Source organism: Aulonocara stuartgranti (genome assembly GCF_965226115.1).
Source record: "Aulonocara stuartgranti genome assembly, chromosome: 11".
NCBI lineage: Eukaryota > Metazoa > Chordata > Actinopteri > Cichliformes > Cichlidae > Aulonocara > Aulonocara stuartgranti.
This window is the reverse complement of record NC_138947.1, coordinates 3,976,721-3,996,031: the sequence shown is the minus strand read 5'-3', so window position 1 is coordinate 3,996,031 and position 19,311 is coordinate 3,976,721. Positions and strand designations below refer to the sequence as shown.

The 19,311-nt window shown below is 40.9% G+C and overlaps 1 protein-coding gene across 1 annotated transcript; it reads left to right on the top strand.

Moving 5' to 3' along the window:
- The first annotated feature begins 7,542 nt into the window (after positions 1-7,542).
- il21r.1 (interleukin 21 receptor, tandem duplicate 1) lies at positions 7,543-18,769 on the top strand. The gene is given in 11 exon segments (XM_082552520.1): positions 7,543-7,704; positions 10,257-10,462; positions 10,754-10,835; positions 11,092-11,203; positions 12,339-12,514; positions 12,938-13,074; positions 13,189-13,375; positions 13,549-13,624; positions 14,919-15,012; positions 17,715-18,416; positions 18,418-18,769. Coding segments are annotated over 9 exon segments (1,605 nt in total). The 5' UTR covers positions 7,543-7,704; positions 10,257-10,462; positions 10,754-10,774; the 3' UTR covers positions 18,478-18,769.
- The last annotated feature ends 542 nt before the right edge of the window (positions 18,770-19,311 follow it).

The following is a 19,311-nucleotide window of genomic DNA, read 5'->3' as shown; positions in this document are numbered from 1 at the left end:
GGCAGTACACAGCTACAACATTGAGACAATGGTTTGCTAATGTCAGCAAAGGACAACAAACACACAACCATCACAGGCTCTTAAGAGTCTTTCTGCAGGAGGACGATTCCTTTCTTTTCAGTGAGTTAAATTTTAATTCTCTCTTTTGAAAAGGGTATTTAAAAATGTAATGGGAGTCAGAACTTTCAGTGTTCTGGCCCCTCTTAAAGATTAGGGTATAAACTTTCATTACTGATAAAGTTTATTGTTAGGATCGGCTCAGGTGACCCTGAATCCTCACTTAGTTCAGCTGCTATAGGCTGGGGGCTTCCTATGACACTCAGAGTGTTTCTTCTTCACTCACATTTCACTTTCACTGTGCCTCCCTGAGCCTGGTTCTGTGGTTTCTTCTTGTTAAAAGGGAGTTTTTCCTTCCTGCTGTCACCAAAGCGCTTACTCATAGGGAGTCGTATGATTGTTGGGGTTTTCTTCGTATTGTTGTAGGATCTTTACCTTGCAGTATAAAGCACCTTGAGGTGACTGTTGTCTGGATCTGGTGCTATATAAACAAAACTGACCTGAAATGAACTGAAAATGGAATTGAATCTGTATAACTTGTAGGTATTTTGTAAATTAGCTTGTGAGCCTCTGACCTTGCCCCCAAAAATAAAGGAAATGGAAACAGGTTCTGTGACTATACTCTAATGTTATAAGCTAGTTTGTGATATCCAAACTGATGATCCTTTAATCCAAGGATCAGGTTTTGTTAAAGTAGTACAAACTTTCTTTTTCTTGATCCCTTTTTGTCCCTCTCTTCCCAAAAGAGGTTCCTTCCGGCCTCAGCTGTCCTTTAATACTGAGCATGGTCAGATTTCTCAATGACTGTAGCATGGAAATGAGTCTGTCACTTTCAATACACTGCTGCCCTTTGGTTTAAGTGTGTTTTCAAAAAAGAAGCCAAGGTCAAGAGGCAGTGGCAGAAACACTGAGTGATGCTGAAGGGCACATCTAGGAAATAAACACTTTCTATGAAGGTTGCTGAGTGGCCCGCTGAGATCAGGGGCTACGGTCATATGTTTACCAAGATAATGACCACCCAATCGGAGCGCCATTTAACACTAAGACGGACACAATGAACAATGAATGGATTTAATTCCTTTTGGGTGGCGTGGGGGCACAATCCCAGATTACTTTAATCAAAAGACTCTCACGAATCTGAAAATAATCCAAATGTGAGATTAGTTATGTAGAAAATTATATTTCGTTTAAGTCCCTGCCTCGATGGGCTGAGACTTCAAAGATGGCGCCGGTGAGGTCGGCTGCCGTCACGACTGCTCCGACCACTTTTTCTTTGTTTTTTAAGTTAGTTTTCAGTGTTTCTAAATTGGCAAAATCACCACCATTGGGTACATTAGGTATGACAGTGACACTCTTGTTTCTATTGGTTTACAATGTACTCACAATTCGAAGTTTTTAACTTCGGATCCGAGCTGGCCGAGTGAGATCTTGAGGGAGAACAAAGGGAAGCGGCGGCGGCCTAGAGGGAAGCGAGCCTGCGTCAGGAACAGGCTGAGAGCTCGTGCACACCGCACACCTCTGCCTAGCATCCTGCTCGCCAACGTCCAGTCACTGGAGAACAAGCTTGACGACCTCAGGGCCAGGGTAAAGTTCCAGAGAGACATTCGGGACTGCAATCTCCTCTGCTTCACCGAGACATGGCTGAACCCAGCGGTGCCGGACCACGCCATCCAGCCGGCCGAGTTCTTCTCGGTTCACCGCATGGACAGGACACGGGACTCGGGGAAGTCAAGGGGAGGCGGCGTGTGTTTAATGGTGAACAACAACTGGTGCAACAGTGCGAACGTTGTTCCTCTCACACGCTCCTGCACACCAAATCTGGAACTACTGTCCATCATGTGTCGTCCTTTTTATCTACCTCGGAAATTTACATCGGTCATTGTAAGTGCCGTTTATATTCCACCACAAGCGGACACGGTCACCGCCTTATGCAAGCTGCATGAGGCACTCACACAGCACCAGACACAACACCGGGACGCTGCGCTTATTGTGAAGGGGGACTTTAATAGCGCCAACCTCAAAAGCGCAGCGCCGAACTTTTATCAACACATCTCCTGCCCCACCAGAGGTGAAAGGACACTGGACCACTGCTACACTACGGTCAAGGACGGCTACAAGGCACAATCCCGCCCCCCGTTTGGCAAATCTGATCACGCCGCCATCTTCCTCATCCCAAAATACAAACAAAGGCTGAAACAGGAAGTTCCGGTTCAGAGGAAGGTCGCGCGCTGGACGGATCAATCGGTGGCCGCGTTACAGGACGCACTCAATGACGCAGACTGGGGCATGTTCAGAAACAGCTCCGATGATGATGTCAACGTGTTTACAGAAGCGGTTGTGGGATTCATCGGGAAACTAGCGGATGATACCGTGGAGACAAAGACTATCACAACGTTTCCCAACCAGAAGCCGTGGGTGGATAAAACCATCCGCGACGCTCTGAGATCCCGCACCGCTGCCTACAACACGGGACTCACGACGGGGGACATGGACCCGTACAAAGCCGCGTCATATAACGTGCGGAGGGCGGTGAAAGAGGCGAAGCAGCGCTACGGGAGGAAACTAGAGTCACAACTCCAACAGAGTGACTCTAGGAGCCTGTGGCGGGGACTAAGGACAATAGCGGCCGTGACTCTGGCAGACGAGCTGAACACTTTCTATGCTCGCTTCGAGGCTGCAGCTAAGGACTCCAACAATGCTAGTGTTAGCGGCGCTAACGGCTGCAGACAGGAAGATACTGCCAGCACCGGAAACGTGCTCATCATCTCCGAGCATGAAGTAAGGAGAGCCTTCAAGAGAGTGAACACCAGGAAAGCAGCAGGACCAGACGGCATCCCAGGTCGTATCCTAAGAGACTGCGCACACCAGCTAGCTCCTGTGTTCACTGAGATATTCAACATCTCTTTATCTCAGTCGGTGATCCCCACATGCTTCAAAGAGTCCATCATTGTTCCTGTCCCGAAGAAACCCCACCCTGCTTCTCTCAATGACTATCGCCCTGTAGCCCTCACCTCAGTAGTGATGAAGTGCTTTAAACGCCTGGTCAGAGACTTCATCATTTCTTCACTACCAGACACACTGGACCCACTACAGTTTGCTTACCGTCTAAATCGTTCCACAGACGATGCCATCTCTCATCTCCTCCACACATCACTCACTCACTTGGACACTAGAAGGGGGAATTATGTTAAAATGCTCTTCATAGACTACAGCTCTGCATTTAACACCATAATTCCCTCCACACTCACCACCAAGCTGGAGCATCTGGGACTCAGCTCATCTATGTGTCTGTGGATCTCCAACTTCCTAACTGGCAGACCACAGGCAGCAGCTATTACTACCTCCCACCTGTAGGTGGGGCAGTGTTATTGTATGTGTTCTGAGCTTATGGAGTAAAAGTCCGGACCTCCACCATAGCCTCGTCTCAGTCCTCTGTGCTTGGTCTAAAGTTATTATTGACCACAACCCACGCTACACGGGCAGTTGGAGCAACACTGCATAAAGTTACAACATAGTGTGCACTTCAGAAATCGTGTTGCCCTGAATCCAAATGATTTTTTAAATTTTAGTCTCTCTGTCATTTGTCCAATGTCAGAACAAAATCATGTGTTTTTCTCAAGGTTACGATTGACTCAGTCATTTTGATCATTCGCTGTCTGGTTATGTAGTCTATAACCAGTCTGCCTTTTAAAAATGTTGTTAATGTCCCCCAGGGAGAGATCACATTCATGCATCACATTAAACGATCGTGGCTCAAGAGTTGGGTGTTCGTCTTGTAATCGGAAGGTTGTCGGTTCGAGCCCTGGCTCAGACAGTCTCGGTCGTTGTGTCCTTGGGCAAGACACTTCACCTACCGCCTACTGGTGATGGCCAGAGGGGCCGATGGCGCGATATGGCAGCCTTGCCTCTGTCAGTCTGCCCCAGGGCAGCTGTGGCTACAACTGTAGCTGCCTCCACCAGTGTGGGAGAGTGAATGAATAGTGGTATTGTAAAGCGCTTTGAGGGGTCCCGAAAAGCGCTATATAAATGCAATCCATTATTATTATTAAACATGTTTCACATCAATAAAAGCTTTTGTGTCTCAGCTCATGAACAAGGTGACGCTGAATCATGTGAGCATGTCATTTTAAGTGGGAGCAGATGGAGTTGGAAACACTTCTAGAATAATTTAGAAGTGCAATATACAGATCTCTTGAGTGCCTGTCTCTTCTCCTTCTGATCAGTCGTCAGCTGCTTGTTTCTCTTCCAATCTGTCCATCTTCACTTTCCACTGTCACTTGCGTGTTTGTAGCGTCTGCCGCTCCATCCGTCCATCTCTGCATTTTTCCTCATTCCCTCCATCTCTCCCTCCCACCCCTTCATTACCCCCCCACCTCAGCACAAGGCTGTCAGAGTTTTAGGGATTCGGTGAGCTGTGAAATCGCACAAATTGCTGTTGCTTTGCGTCTGGCCCAGCAAGAGAGAGAGAGAGAGAGAGAGAGAGATTTTATGCTTCAACACTTCTGAACCTGAATCCCCCCTCCCTGGCTGACCCTTCCTCCCCTTATTCACTCAGACATGGACAAGCACACGCACAGCTGCAACACCGCGTTTCTGCCCACTACAACCCAAACACCCTCCCCCGGCACACACACACACAGTCAACTTCTTCACCCCACCATTACCACCACCTCTGAGCATGTAACAGCACCACCGCCTTTGCCACCCTCACGGTAAAGACACCTCCACCACTTTGCTTTAGTGTGCGGGTCACTTCACAGAACAACTCAACGAGAGCCTGCAGCCCTCGAGAGGGATAAAAAGCCTTCTCAACCTGAGGAGTGCTGTTTCAGCCACCTCGACTAAAAAGAGCAAACTCCCCCTCAACCTCACCCCCCAACACACACACACTGTGCCCCCAGGAGCACCTCTCAGATATGACAAAACTGACAAAGGTCACAAACATACATGTTGTAACTGTTTTTGAACTCTTTTTTAAATGATTTCTTTGGTTTTCTTGTTGCCATTGAGAAGTTTGTGCCACAGAATGTGGACGGGCATAACTTAGCTTACACTTTTTGGTCTCTGGTATTCTTTTGTTTATTCAAAATACTGTGAAGACTACTTTTAATTTACAGTGTCTTAGTTAGGTTACGTTTGACCTTGTGCAGCAGTGGTAAATAAGACACAATGGGCTCAAAGAAACAAATAACAAACATTACAATTCAAAGTCAAACTAAAGAAGGAACCAGCAGTTTGTGGATTGTTTTCATTTTTAAAACGTTTTGAATTAAAATAAACACCCCCCATAAAAATACTACATGAAGAACTTTTCTTGTTATTCACTAAAATAAGCACGGCGGTGTGCTGATTAGCACTGTTCCCTCACAGCAAGAAGGTTCTGAGTTGGACTCTCCCACCTAGCCAGGGTCTTTCTGTGTGGAGTCTCCATGTTCCCGCCATGCCTCCGTGGGTTCTCTCAGTGTACTCCAGCTTCCTCCCACAGTCCAAAGACATGCAATTAGTGGGGTTAGGTTAACTGGTGAATCTAAATTGCACATAGGTGTGAATGGTTGTGTGTCTCTTTGTGTTACCCCTGTGACAGACTGGTGACCTGTTCAGGGTGTACCCACCTCTCGCCCTATGGTAGCTGGTATAGGCTCCAGCCCCCCTACAACCCTGTTAAGGTTAAGGGGAAGAGAATGGTTGGATGGTAAGTCTTGTTTTCAGTATCCTGTTACTGAAAAGACACTTTTCCTCTGTTTTGGATCCCTTTTCACTATTCTGTGTGAAAAATGAATAAAACCTGAGTAATTAGTCACTGGAGCAAACACAAACTATTAAAATAAACAATTTAATTACTATCTGTGTGTATGCACAAAAAGAAATAAAGCTGTAAAACTACTTGTGGTTTTACTTCCCATAAAACAAAACTGTCTATACTGCCACCCAGTGGAAAAGGTTGTCTACTGCTCCAGGCGGAGATCTTGTCACACGAAACTTTTGCTTTATGGTCGCTCTGAAAGGAAAAGTCTGAAACATTTGAGTTTGAAACACCTATTCTGTCTATTTTTTTTAATTATCTATCTTATTAACATTATAATTTATATATGCATATGCGTGCATGTATAAAATAAGAACTCTGCAGACTTCAGGAAAAAAATTAATGAAACAATGAAGTTGATTAGACTTTCCAGGAGTTTCTCTGACTACTGTTCCGCATTTATCGTCATGAAAATATTTTTAACACCTCCAAATAAAAATATTTCAAGATTTTTTAAGAACTTCATAAACCTGCAAGTTTACATAAGTAAAATTTAAAGGGACGAGCAAAGGTAGATGCGGTTATTTGTAAGTAATCACTTTCAGGGACAAATGATGAGCACACATAACGTAAACATAAACATAAAGAGCAAAAGCATTTTAACAGATGGGATGGTGAATTGTTTAAGACATATCTACTACCGAGATGCAATGTTCTTCTTCTTCTCGTGTATTATTAACAGTTTTGTCACATGAAAGTTTGGGGCTATCCAAAAACAAAGGGACAGAGAAGGGGAATAACATCGCCACAAAGGACATGTCACGAGTTTCCCTGTATGACTGGGCATCAATCTTTATTTATACAGGGAAAATTCCCAAACCATACTTAGTTTTCTAGTTTAATCTTTTTTTACTTTCTTTCTTCAGCAACTCTAAGACTGAGCTCAGCACTTTACCAAAGTGTTTTTGTTTTGTTTTGTTTTTACTATAGATAGAATCATGAAATGGAAAAATAACACAATGACAAAAAGTATATTGCTGATTGGTACACACAGCAAAGAGTGTTGCACTTCCACCGTGGAGGTGCAAAACTTGCAAAGTAAGAAGCAAGCTAGAAAGGAAAGGTGCAGCAGAAGGAGGAAGCTGATCTCAAGAGGTGAGGTCTGAGAACCTCTTTACCTCCCAAATACATGTGCAAGAAAAAATACAAATCATGACTAATATATAGTATAATATTATCAATTTTTGCTTCAGCACCACATTAACTTAGTTTAACTGACATATTAATTAAATGTTTAATAGACATTAAATATTAACTTTTACTAGAGTATTTTACATCCGTCTCCAGACATGCCAGAGCCTCCTGAATGTCTCTCACTAATAAAATCAAAGGTTGTCAAGTTGTTGCTGACTTATTTTGGCCCGTTTGTTACGGTGGAATTTGGTAACTTTAAGGAATGTCGTTGCTATAACGAGACTGGACCACACATGGGCGCTGTGTATTTCATATAGGGTCTGTAAACTGATAAACTGATAGGAAGGGGCTGGTACGTGCACCAAAGGTTCTCTTCCACTTTTTGGATTCTCAGTCTCCAAAAAAGTTTGGAGTCAAAAACGTCCCAGAGTCTCCCGGTAGATACAAATATCGTGTCTGAAAACAAGAGGTTCTCTTTTTAAAAAAAGCTGCTAATAAATTGGTGAGTACATTCAACAGGTAATTACGTGAAATTACATGAATGTCAGGTGGTGGTGACGGGATGGGGGGGAGAGAGAGAGAAATTATAGAGCAAAATTTTAAAAATTAAAAAAGCAACGAAAAGAAAGAACTGCTGGGACAAAACGAGTCTCAACATGAGTCCACAAAGTGAAAACGAAACGAGGAAAACATCGTTGCGGGCTTCCCCGGTGAGTACATGAACCATATCCAAAATTAGGTCTGCGCGTACTGTAAGAGAGTGTCGCGCGAAAAAAAGGCCCGCCAGTAAAGTCACGCATGCATTAAAACAAAACAAAAAGAAAAACAGTTTTACATATTGTATTATTATTGTATTTAAACTGTTATAATATGATTAAATGCAATTTAACCGCTGGCTTTTACAGCCGTGGTTTGTGTGCTACTATTTTCACATCTCTGATAACTAACATGGTGGCTCTTTTAATGTGACTCCTGAACTTCTTTTATAAGCTATAAGCTGAACCTTTTATATTTGTTCGATAAAAACGCAAATGTCCACGTAAAAGCTGGGAAACGCAGCAGAAGCAGATTTCAAGTGTCGAATTATTTTAAAAATAAGCAGTACAAGTCTGAATTCACTGCCTTTGCTTTTTTGCACATACTCTCTAGTTTCTAAGGAAAGAAGAACCAGAACTCAGTTAATGTGTTGGTCAAATCAGCAGTTCACATTAAAACCTGGGGGGGCAGGGGGGTTTAAAGTGACGCTCATGTACAGCGCCCTCCAGTGACTATGGAGCGTTTGTGCAAGCCTCAGCAGCTGCGTGTAAACATTTCCTGATCAATCATTTTTCAATACAGAACAGCGGAGCAGTTTATTGGATTTAGGTTTTGAAATTTACAACAAGGTAAAATATAATAATTAAAGTATATTTTCTGACAGAGCAAAAATAGGAAGAACAACCTTGTGTCTCGTGTTACACTCGGTCACAGCCCAAGAAGAGGCGAGACCAGATAAAGTGGTAACTTCAAAAATGATACTTTGTAAAAACATATTTGTCAGTGGTGTAAAGCGTACACGTACACATGGCAGAGTGTGTCTAAAACACAGAATCGTGCTGTTGCTAAGCTGGTGAACATCTGAAGGCTGGCTGTCACTGCAGGAAGGAAGACGCTTTTCTATTGCTGCTCAGTTACCTGCTGCAAAACAAAGCACAGAACACAACAAACGAAGTGGAGATTCCTAGAGATCAACACAGCTGTTATATGAATGTGATACTACCCGGCACATCTATATACTGATGATTTTCTCTTGTATCAAAAACGTAAAGCACTTCTCACTATAATGCAGAGGTCTGGGAAATCTAAAAGGCCAGCAGGCCCACTGCAAAGACAAATCAACTGTCTTTTAGATTTATAAAGAAAGCGATCTATGTGCAAAACACAACAGGATTGTCCTGTGTCTGAATTTTTATAAGTAAAAGGTCTAAATATACTATTCGTGTTGTGTGTTAGCAAAGAGGGCTGCACATCAGCTGGAAATTTGTGCCCGGTGTTTTCACTCCCATTTTCTCAGCTGCATGATTTCATAAGATTAAACTTGGTAGATTTTGTCTAATCATGCTGAGAAACATGTGGACAGACAGACAAACCACACAGGAATTACAGGAGCCATCGTCACTTCTTTTCCTATTTACATTTAGGTGTCTAACCGCTAAATGGTGGTTAGTGTTTTGTTTGAGAGTTGCACTTGAGGAAGAGGAAGACGAGCAGTGCTGCTTTCAGTGAATGCTCGGTTTGCTTGTCAAAGCTCCATTTTGCTAATAATTTGGCTTTAGCCCTTACTAACCTTTAGACTCTTCAGACAGAGTAATAAAGAAAGATATATGACTGTGCAAACGTATTGTTTATTGTATTATGCACGACTTCCCTTGCACATCTTTTGCATGTTTCTTTTTTTATTTTATTTGCCTGTCCTGTCCGGCACTGGAGCAATCAGAATTATCGTCTGAAGGCTTTAGAAGAAGTCATGGGGTGAAGTGAAATTTTAAGCTTTGCTCTGTTCCACTGACTCTTTGTTATTTTTTTCACTTTTGTCTTTTAACCTAGTTAAAGACACTGCAGATGCTTGGCTTTGTGTAATTGTGTGGTAAAATGGCATTTGGATTTGACTAATATTGATACAATGACATTAAATAGACATGTCTGCACACCCACACGGTGATGTCAATCTGATTACACCCCCCTGATATAAAGCTTGATACTGTGCTCTTTTATATTTAAGATAATAAACTGTTTACACCTGGAATGCGACTCGAGAAAGCTGCTATTAAATGGGTGAGCTGCAAATATTTAGAGCTAATTTGATTACTGAAAGCGAGTGCCGAGGGGCTCAGCATCAGCATTATGACTCATATGGCTAGACGTATTGCAGTTTGCTGGAATCTTCTAAAAAAGCCCCAATTAAGTGTTATTAGGTGGTAAGTAGGTGTGTGATGGGGTCTTTTGGAAGGTGTCAAAATTATTACAGGAATGAAACATGTTTTGAACAAATGATGCATTATTAAAGTTATATTATTATATGATATTCTTCTAAGAGTAAAACATTTTACGACAGTCGGTAAAAGAATAAAATGTTCTGGGGTTCTAAATATGCTAAAATGGATTCACCCCTCGGTCTTCAAAAATCTATTTTTGTCCTGCTTTTTGTTAAAATTAGGTGACACAAATATGGCAGCATTGTCTTGATGATAATTTCAGTTTCCTGTTGACGTTTTCTCTCTAGTTGTCTGTTGCATATTCATAGTGGTGGGAAGCACCACACTGACTCTGCTCAAAGAGTCTGAAACCACATCCTTAGTCACGCTTGTGACTATGACGCCCGACAGCCTCAGCTTTGTTCCGCTTGGCGTTCTCACACAGACATCAGCGCATCTGTGACTCTGACGCTTCGCTCACCGGTAAAGTTGCGGGAGTTTTAATTAGAATACGGTAAGATCATAATTTATTTTTCTCAGTGAAAAACTGAAAATGCCAAGATTATGATCATCCAGTATTAATTTGATTATTTTTGGATTTAGAATTTGTTAAGAAAAGTATACGGTGTAGTGTTCTTGCTAAACCTGACGCTCATCTCGTCGGATATTCATTTTTAGCCACTTACTCACTTTGTCCAAGTTTAGAAGTCAGTTACAAAAAAGCTATTTATTTATATCTTTTTAAAACACTTTTTTTCTGCCACACAACCACAGCTTTTTCTAAATTCTTCTGTGTTTAATGCAGCTGTTAGCAGCGGGTGGCCCCATGGCTCCCCAACATGTGTTCTTTTTCTTGCTGTGGTGCCTCGCTCTTTTCCTTCATGGAGGTAAGCAAGCTCTTTGTAATCTTTTTGTTTTCTTACTTCATTGATTTCTGTAGTTATTGATCCATTTATTGTATTTCGGATGCGCTGACTGTACGCTGTGGGTTTGTCTTGTCGTGGTTTTTGTGGCTACATTTTTTATTAAAATTAATTTCTTCAATTGAGTAAAACTGAGTAAAACTGCAAAAAAAGAAATGCTTTGATTTTGAAGAATATTGTTAAACTGGAAAACTAATAAATGTTAATGTTTTTTTTTTAGCATCTACATCATTTTGCAATGTCACCTGCTGGACAGACTACGATGAGTTGTTGAACTGTTCGTGCGCAGCCTCTGTGCCGATGAATCCCCTTAACATCAGTGTCATTTGCAGGTAAAAGTTGCAGTGTGGCTATTTATGCAAACACTTTGTGGAGGCTTGTTTGAAATGATTGATTGGTTTATGCATTACCAGCTTCAGTAACTTTTTTATGGTATAGATGTGTTGTCAAATCGTCCAGTTTTAGTGCATAAACTGATTTTCATCTGTTTGCCATAGTTGGCATGAGGAGCTGATCGACCAGTGTTGCATTTATACCAGTGTTTGTGAATTAAATACAACAATAATAGGCTATCTTAGACTTTATTTCTTGGTCAATCCAACCACAAGTGGACACATCAGAACTTTCTTGTGTCTATATCATTTGGGTCCAAAATTCCCTGACTTTTGGTGTCATTTCAACTAGAAGGTTGAGGATCTCCCCTGCACACTTTGCTTAGGGAGAATTATGCAAAAAAGTTTTCCCATCTAATGTGTGTGTAGCCCTACAGGCCACTCCAACTGGTGACACTGACATCGCAATTTGTGACTTGCAATAGGGTGCAGGAGATGCCAATGAAGGACCACCACGTCCTGCACTGATGACGTATTTTGTTGTTGGGGTCTCGTTGGGGACACATCAGGACACATTAGCTTTTAGTCTACAAAGCAACCCTTACTTAGCCTATTGGTGGTTGTTTACACTTGCACGAACAGCCGTCTCCGTGTGAACTGATTGCCCAAGATGGGTTTAAAACAAGTGTAAGCCTTTAATCGTTATCTGTATGTCACAGAAAACAGGTGGCACGAACAAACATTTTTAGATTTATGTCTCATTAAAGAGACAGTATGTAGCATACAGTGTATGTACCAGAGAGACAAACTGCACTCCCTGGCGGCGACACTGTTTCAACACCACTGAAGTTTTAATCGCTTTAGTTCATATTCATTATATTTATTAAATATTTAGCGCTCCTCAGTTGATCAGTTGATGCTTTTCTTTTTCATATATGATAATACAAATAAAAAATGTTTGGGTTTTTAAAAATCACTTTAAATATTTAACAGTGGGCTTCAAAAAATGTTAATGGGCTAATGAATATTTATGTTTTTATTCAGGTGTATTTTGCTTATAGAAATATTAGCGCATGACTGAACCACCTGCAAATCATCAGGACACCATTAAAAACAGTCAGTTTTGTTTTTTTAGGGGTGAAGATGAAGACGTTGATGGCAGCTGTGTTATCCGACCGCCTCAGTCCTGGTGTCAAATTGATAAGCCCTTTATTGATGTTGCATCAGTTGGAACAGTCTGCAGCACGACAGTCAGTGAAGAAGGCAGCTCATTCATAAATGAGTCATCCAGCTGGAACCTGAGTGAAGTGGGTAAGTAAAACTGATAACTCCTCAGTCTGACATTTCACTATTTGTCATCTCTGCTGAACACATAAAAAAGTCATCAAAACTGTTACAGAAAACAGCCTGTTGGTCCTCCAGTGACATTTCAGTCGCATCAAAATGTGTGTTAAAGACAAATTAAGGCATGTTAAATATGTTCCCTATTTTGGTTATTGATCACCCTCCATACATTAAACAATTTTCAACACAGATTGAGAGTTCAGAAAATCCAGAAGTTACAAGAATCATTCTGGCAACTTTCCCAATTTACCCGAATTGTTGTTTGCCGGTGAATGCCCACCTGTCTGTTTTATACTCGAAATTAAAACAAAAGCTAAAAATAATGTTCAGCTGCCATTTCTGGGCATGCACACATTTTCATAATATTCCCCTGGGGCTTTGTTTTCACAGTGAAACTTAAGCCTCCTTTAAACGTTCAAGTTGAAAACGCAGCGGAATTCTACAACATAACCTGGAGCCATGACAGCGCTGCCGCCGACTGCCTCAGATACAGAGTCCGCATAAGAACGAGCGAAAACTTGTTGAAGGTAATAGCAATATAAAAACCAATAACTTGGACGTGAGATTGAAAAAAACATTACTGTGAAATTTCTCAAAAATTCTCACAAAATTCTGATGTTTTTTTATTTTGTTCCTAACAGGATCCAGTTTTCTCCAAGGAAAGAGTGTCAGAAATGCAAATTCTGATAAACCACAATGAACTACAACCACATACCAATTATACTGTGGATGTTCAAGCCACATTTTGTCCTACATATGTCCTTCAGGGTCCATGGAGTGAATGGAGTTCCACTACAAACTGGAAAACAGAGGCGTTAAATGTCAAAGGTAGCCTTAATGTTCAAAGTAGCATCAATATTGAAGGTGAAAACTTATCCGAATTTATTTGAAAGTGTTTTATGCGTTTACGTTCTGCATGTGTCTTCGTGCATACACTTCAGTAACAGGAAGGGTGTCATTTGTTTGTCTAAGACTAAAAATTTTAAATGCCTTCTTTCCAGGTACTTGGTGGCACATCTTCCTGGCCATCATTATGGTCTTCTTTTTTTGCCTGTGTCTGTGTTATTCCCAGAAAACGTAAGTATTTGAAACACTGTTTTGTTTGTCTTTTCTTTTTTAAACCCCAGCAAACAATCACGATTAAAAACGTAATCGTTTGCATTGTCAGATTTCCGCTGAAACTTCATTAATTGCACAAAAAAGAAATAACTCAGCAGAGTTGAAACAACTTAATACTGGAGGTCAACAGTAACGCTTCCAGTAAATGATTAACAAAGCTTTAATCTGCATTTTCCTGGCATCACCTCCCACATATAGAAAAACCACTGCAGCATGTACGTGTGCAGCTCTTGCACTGAAAAGGCTAGCAGACATAGGAAGTTATGCAGAGCATCAGTGTCAGAGAACCGAGAACACCTCGCTTATCAAGTGCACACGGTTACAAGAAACCTACACAAGTTCACAAAAGCACATGAACTCTGTGCTTACATTTGTTCTGTTTGTTTTTTTTGCTTTCTCTTTCTTACCTGTTTCAAATAATGATGATGAAATGTTCTTCTCAGTGGAGTGATCACACCTTTTGATATTGGGTTTTTGAAATTATTCTAACGCATCTCTCTCGGGTACAGATGAATGGCTAACACTGTGCCAGTGGCTAACACAGTGTTAGCCACTGGCACAGTGTTAGCCACAGCTGAAAGTGATTCTACACTGATAAACCTTGAACGATCAGTTTTAGTAGAAACTGTTTCAGGGACAAACTGTTGGATTCAGCTTTGTTTATTTTAAACCTGTGGCTTGTTTTATACCGAAAAATGCTCCAAGTGACACGACATGTGTCACATGTCATAATTATTGCAGAGAGCTCTATAATAAAAAAAAGTCCTTTGTTATTATTCCAGCCCAGAGAATCATCTCAGTTTAGGCAACAAACAACGCTGAAACGTGCGTCAAAGTTTTCCTCGTCTTACGGCGGTAAAGAATCCTTTCAAAGAATAAATCTAAATCCAGACAAGGATTAGTCGGGTCATGTCGCAGCGCGGTTAACAACTTTCAAGTGTTCATTTCATAGAAAGGAAAATTTTCTCTACTACTAATAAACTTATCATTTTGTCTTATAGATAACAAATAGTCAAATAGCAAGATGTGACTAATGCATTCTGCTTAACTCTGTACAGTCTTTCACATGACATCTGTTGTGTTATCAGCATTTCTAGTTTGTAGCTGTTGCCTTTGACCACAGCTTCATAACTGCTCAGCTCACGTACTGAAAACGAAAATCACCTCCATAAGACGTGACACTGAGCTATAAATGTCATTTTCCCTTCTCTGCCTGTTGTTTGGTTTTAAAATCATTTCACATTTGTCTCAGGTATTGGCAGAGAAAACTTCAGGTGATTACGTACATCCCGAGGCCGGATGAGTTTTTCAAACCCCTGTATCACAACTACGAAGGGAACTTCAAGGTAAGACAGCAAAACAAGGTCACTCATTGCGTTTTTGTGTAATTTCCAAATTAAGCCAGCAGGTGCTGCCACAGGGGGGACTTTCTGCACATCTGGACCCTGTTTTGTGGGACTTTCCCCAGACTTCACACTAAGGGACTCCGTGATGTGAATGAGTCAGTGTGTAGGGGCTTCAAGAACCTTTTCAGATATCAGTATGAAATCTTGTGGGTTGATATTTGTGTATAAAAGTCAAACCTGTTCCACCCCAGTGGAAAATACCACCGGTGAATCTATTTTGATCTTTGATTTGACATAGTATTAGACTAAAAACAGCCTGCTCTTCACCTGAAAGGCACACAAGTGAAAAGGTTGTGGTTTGCACTTTTGAAATAGTTTTGCTGTTTCTTTATGAATCGCTTCATCTTCTATTACCCTGTGTATTTACCCTAATGTGATTTATGCTATTTTTCTTTCTAAGCTTAGGGAAATGTTGATCGTTATTTCTCCCTTTTCTTTATGTTAACTCATTTCAAATCCAAGCGGATAGAGTCTGCACTGTATTTCTAAATAGCTGGGTTAAAATGTCTCTTACATAAAGCACCTTATCATGTCTGCTTTTGCTTCTCATTTGCTGCTTCTTTAGAATAAAAACAATCCAGTACAGCAGCTTCACCACATCTCGCTTATAAAGGAGTGTAGAGCACATTGAAAGAACCTGCTAGTATAATTTAAACATACCTTTAAAATAGACCTTTTACCGCAGAACGGTTCTTCCATTGCAAATGTTCCACATCCCCAGAAAGTATAAAATTAGCCCCGCAGCAATCTTGGTGACAGACCAAAAAAAACCCACACCTCCGCCTCAGTTCTCACTCTAGTTGATGAATTTCACCCGAGTACGAGCAACAAGTTGAATTTATTAGCTTTGGCCATGAATGCAGTTGCACACATTGTTCAGTAGAGTGCGCTGCTGCAGCAAATGTCAGAAACAACATCAGGCAAGAGGAGATTATTCTTACTTGGTTTGATAAACAGTAATTATTTTATTTAACTTTGAGGAATGTAGCTGATAACATACAAGATATAGTAGTTTAAAATTACAACTTTTAAGTTACTGATTTAAACCCATTTTTACAGTTACTTTTGTTTTGGAAACAGAGTCAATGTTGACTGCATACTGTCCCACTGTAACTCTTTATTTGGCACCAGTTCTTATCAGAAGGTGGCAGTATTGTTATTGGTAATTGAACCTTTTTCGGGGGGGCTTAAAACACACTTTACTGCAAACCACATTCACCTATTCCCACACGCTTTCATAAAGAATGCCTAGGGTGCTTTAAGCACCAAACAGAGTTGATTATTTTGCTCAAGGAACATTTGAGGAGTGGGGCTTTGCACTGCTTCCCTTCTAATTGTTGGGTAACCCACTCCACCGCCACTTACCCACTTTAAGTTCTTAAAAACAATCTTTGATTTTAAAGACAGTGTAGTCTTTTTCCTTTCTTTCCGTCCTTCTTTTTTTTGACTCTGTATTATGTCTTTCTCTCAGATATGGTTGTAGTTTGTTTGCAGTGTCTTTCACCCTTGTGGTGCAGAGTGCTTCCTTTCTCTCAGCGATTTTAAAAACATTGTTGTGCTGAAGAGCTTTTTTTCCAGGATGTGGTGGCCTATGCTTTGAGAAACTGATTCATGCTTATCTGGCCATCAGCTTGCTGCAAGCCAGTGGTAATTGCAGAAAGTTTACACCTCATTGCCACATATGGGTTGCTGTAAAGGAATGTGCATTTTAAGAAAGAGATATACTTTAGTAGTGCATTAAAGTAAGAATCACTAATATTTTCTTAGAGGATAGGACATATATGCTCCTTTTGAGCTACTCCTGCAGTCTTTCCACATGCGACTAGTCACAGCTTAATTCCTGTTTGTCTAGTTTGCTAAAAAAAATAATGATTTCTAATGGCTAAAATGTCAGATATTTTCAAACTGTATTTGTATTAGTAGGAACAAAAAATTTCAGGACCTGTACCATTTTAACATTTCTGGTCCTGGCACTAACAGTTAAATCTTTTGATCCTGTGAAAGCCCCAGACACTTAGGTACTTGTCCGGATGTCTCAACCACACTTGCAAAAGAACCTAAGATAAGGACAAGGTTCTCAACATTAAAGCAAACTTGTTTTGCTTTTTTAAAAGGTGATTTTTAATTAAGTATTAGTTCTTTGGTAAAACATGGTAACAGTGAAAATACTGAAATCCATTATCTACCACAAAAGTCAAATGAACTGATATTTCCGCCAGCAGTCTGGCAGCTTTGCTCTCCTCTGGGACCTCCCCATCCTTCCACATACATACACTGAAAGCTGGAGGTGGGGAGAGAAACGGCAAGACCCCCACACATTAGAGCAATGATAATAGATATGATATTCAAATGCAAACACTTCCTGAGTGGAAAAGTGGATGTAGTGGGTTGTAAAGCAGCTTCTGCACGACCTTTTGGATGTGCAGAAGGGTAGCAGCATGCTTGGCAGGCACTCACACTGCAGCCAGTGAATGACACTGTTAGGAAAGAGAGAAAGACTTTTAATTCTCATGCAAATCATTTGGTGCACACTGTTTCCTTGAGAAGATGACAAAGCACACTCTTAAACATTCAGCTGACACTTTTTTAGCATTTCTTTAGTCCAGCATTTTGATGTTTCCCCCTTTTTTTTTCTCTTACAGGAATGGGTGAAGCCTGTATTCAGTGAATATGATTACCTGAGGATCAGTCCAAATGTTCAGATGATGAGTGAGAAGCAGCATGACATACTTCACTGGAGCGACGAGAAGCAGCGAGACAATGAGGACAACGAGACGAATCAAGGTGGCGACATCCACCACATGCTGCAGCCTCACAGCAACATGCTGCTGCACTTTCCAGACGGTGACAGTTCACAGGGCAACAGCCACTCCACTGGACACATCTCCATCCATACTGTAACCTTATCTGGAGAAGATTTTGATGAGGAAGTTACATCACAGAGCTCCCTCAGAAGTTACCAAGATGGAACAAGCTTGGGTTCCTTTGAGGAAGACAACAGAGAGCATGCCAGCTATGCTTTAGAGGAGCCTCACATGTCCAGGATGAACAGACAAAGTGGGGTATTACCACAGCATGAAAACCGCATATCCAATGACCTACTAGTGGAAAACCTAAACTTCCAGCCTCATGATCAGTTTAATGAACCAGAGAGGGTATCCCTTGACTCGTTTGAGCAGTCAGAAGATGGCTACCCTCATGTGGACCTGGACACAATTGATAGTGGTTTTGGGGAGTGTGGCAGCCCCGGAGCATCAGACTCAAATACAGCAGATCAGATCAACTCTGATTTATTTCATCAGCACACGAACTCAAATTCAAATTATGTTAAGCAGTGGATGATAATGTAGCACTATTCAAGAAGACTCAAGCCACCTGGAGAATGAACTCCATGAATCACAATGATTCAAAGTCGACTGACTGCTACCGTTTCAGATTGTTGGGCTGTGGGGCACACGTTTATTTAAGACTTGGATTTGTTGATGATATTTGAATTAGAAAAAGAACCTAGTTGAGTGGTCATGCTGTAATGTTGTGTATTTTTTATAGTTGAATGTTTTTTTTTCTTGCACTATAGTCTTGTTCCGTTATTTTAAAAGAACAGCTCCAAGGGAGAGGAGAGAGAGAAAGAGACTCTATGCCTGAAAATATCAGTAGATAAAAATAAATGAAATAAATAATATTTAATAAAAATACAGTGATTCTGTGAAATGCAAATTCATTTACATACATACTTATAAGTGTTGATTTAATTTAATAATAAAATGCTGCAAAAGTCTGATTAGTTCCATGCTGACTCAACAGAATTTAACAAATCCTCAATCAAAATTCTGCTTTGATTTAGATTGCCTGAACATTTTTTGAAATCCAATTATTTTCTCATGGTCATGCATGCTTTGTTAGTTTGTTACTATCAAAGCATGGTTTGTTAGCATGCATGCTGCCTTATCAAGATATTGATAATGTCTGTTTTCCTTGCAAATGCATTTTGGCAGAAACCACTGAAAGTCATGCTTTGTGCAATGTCAGACAAAAGTGCAAATTTGGAGCAAAATGTTATCTGAGGATGATTATTTCACTGGTCTTCATCTCATTCATCAGCAGGAAGGAGACAAATGCGTCAGAAAAACTTCATCTCCTGTTGTAAAGAGTCTGCTTGTGTGTCTTCTTTCTTCAGACATTGTGTTTCACTTGAAAGTGTTAAATGTAACTTCATCCATATTTAAAACAGTTTAAAAC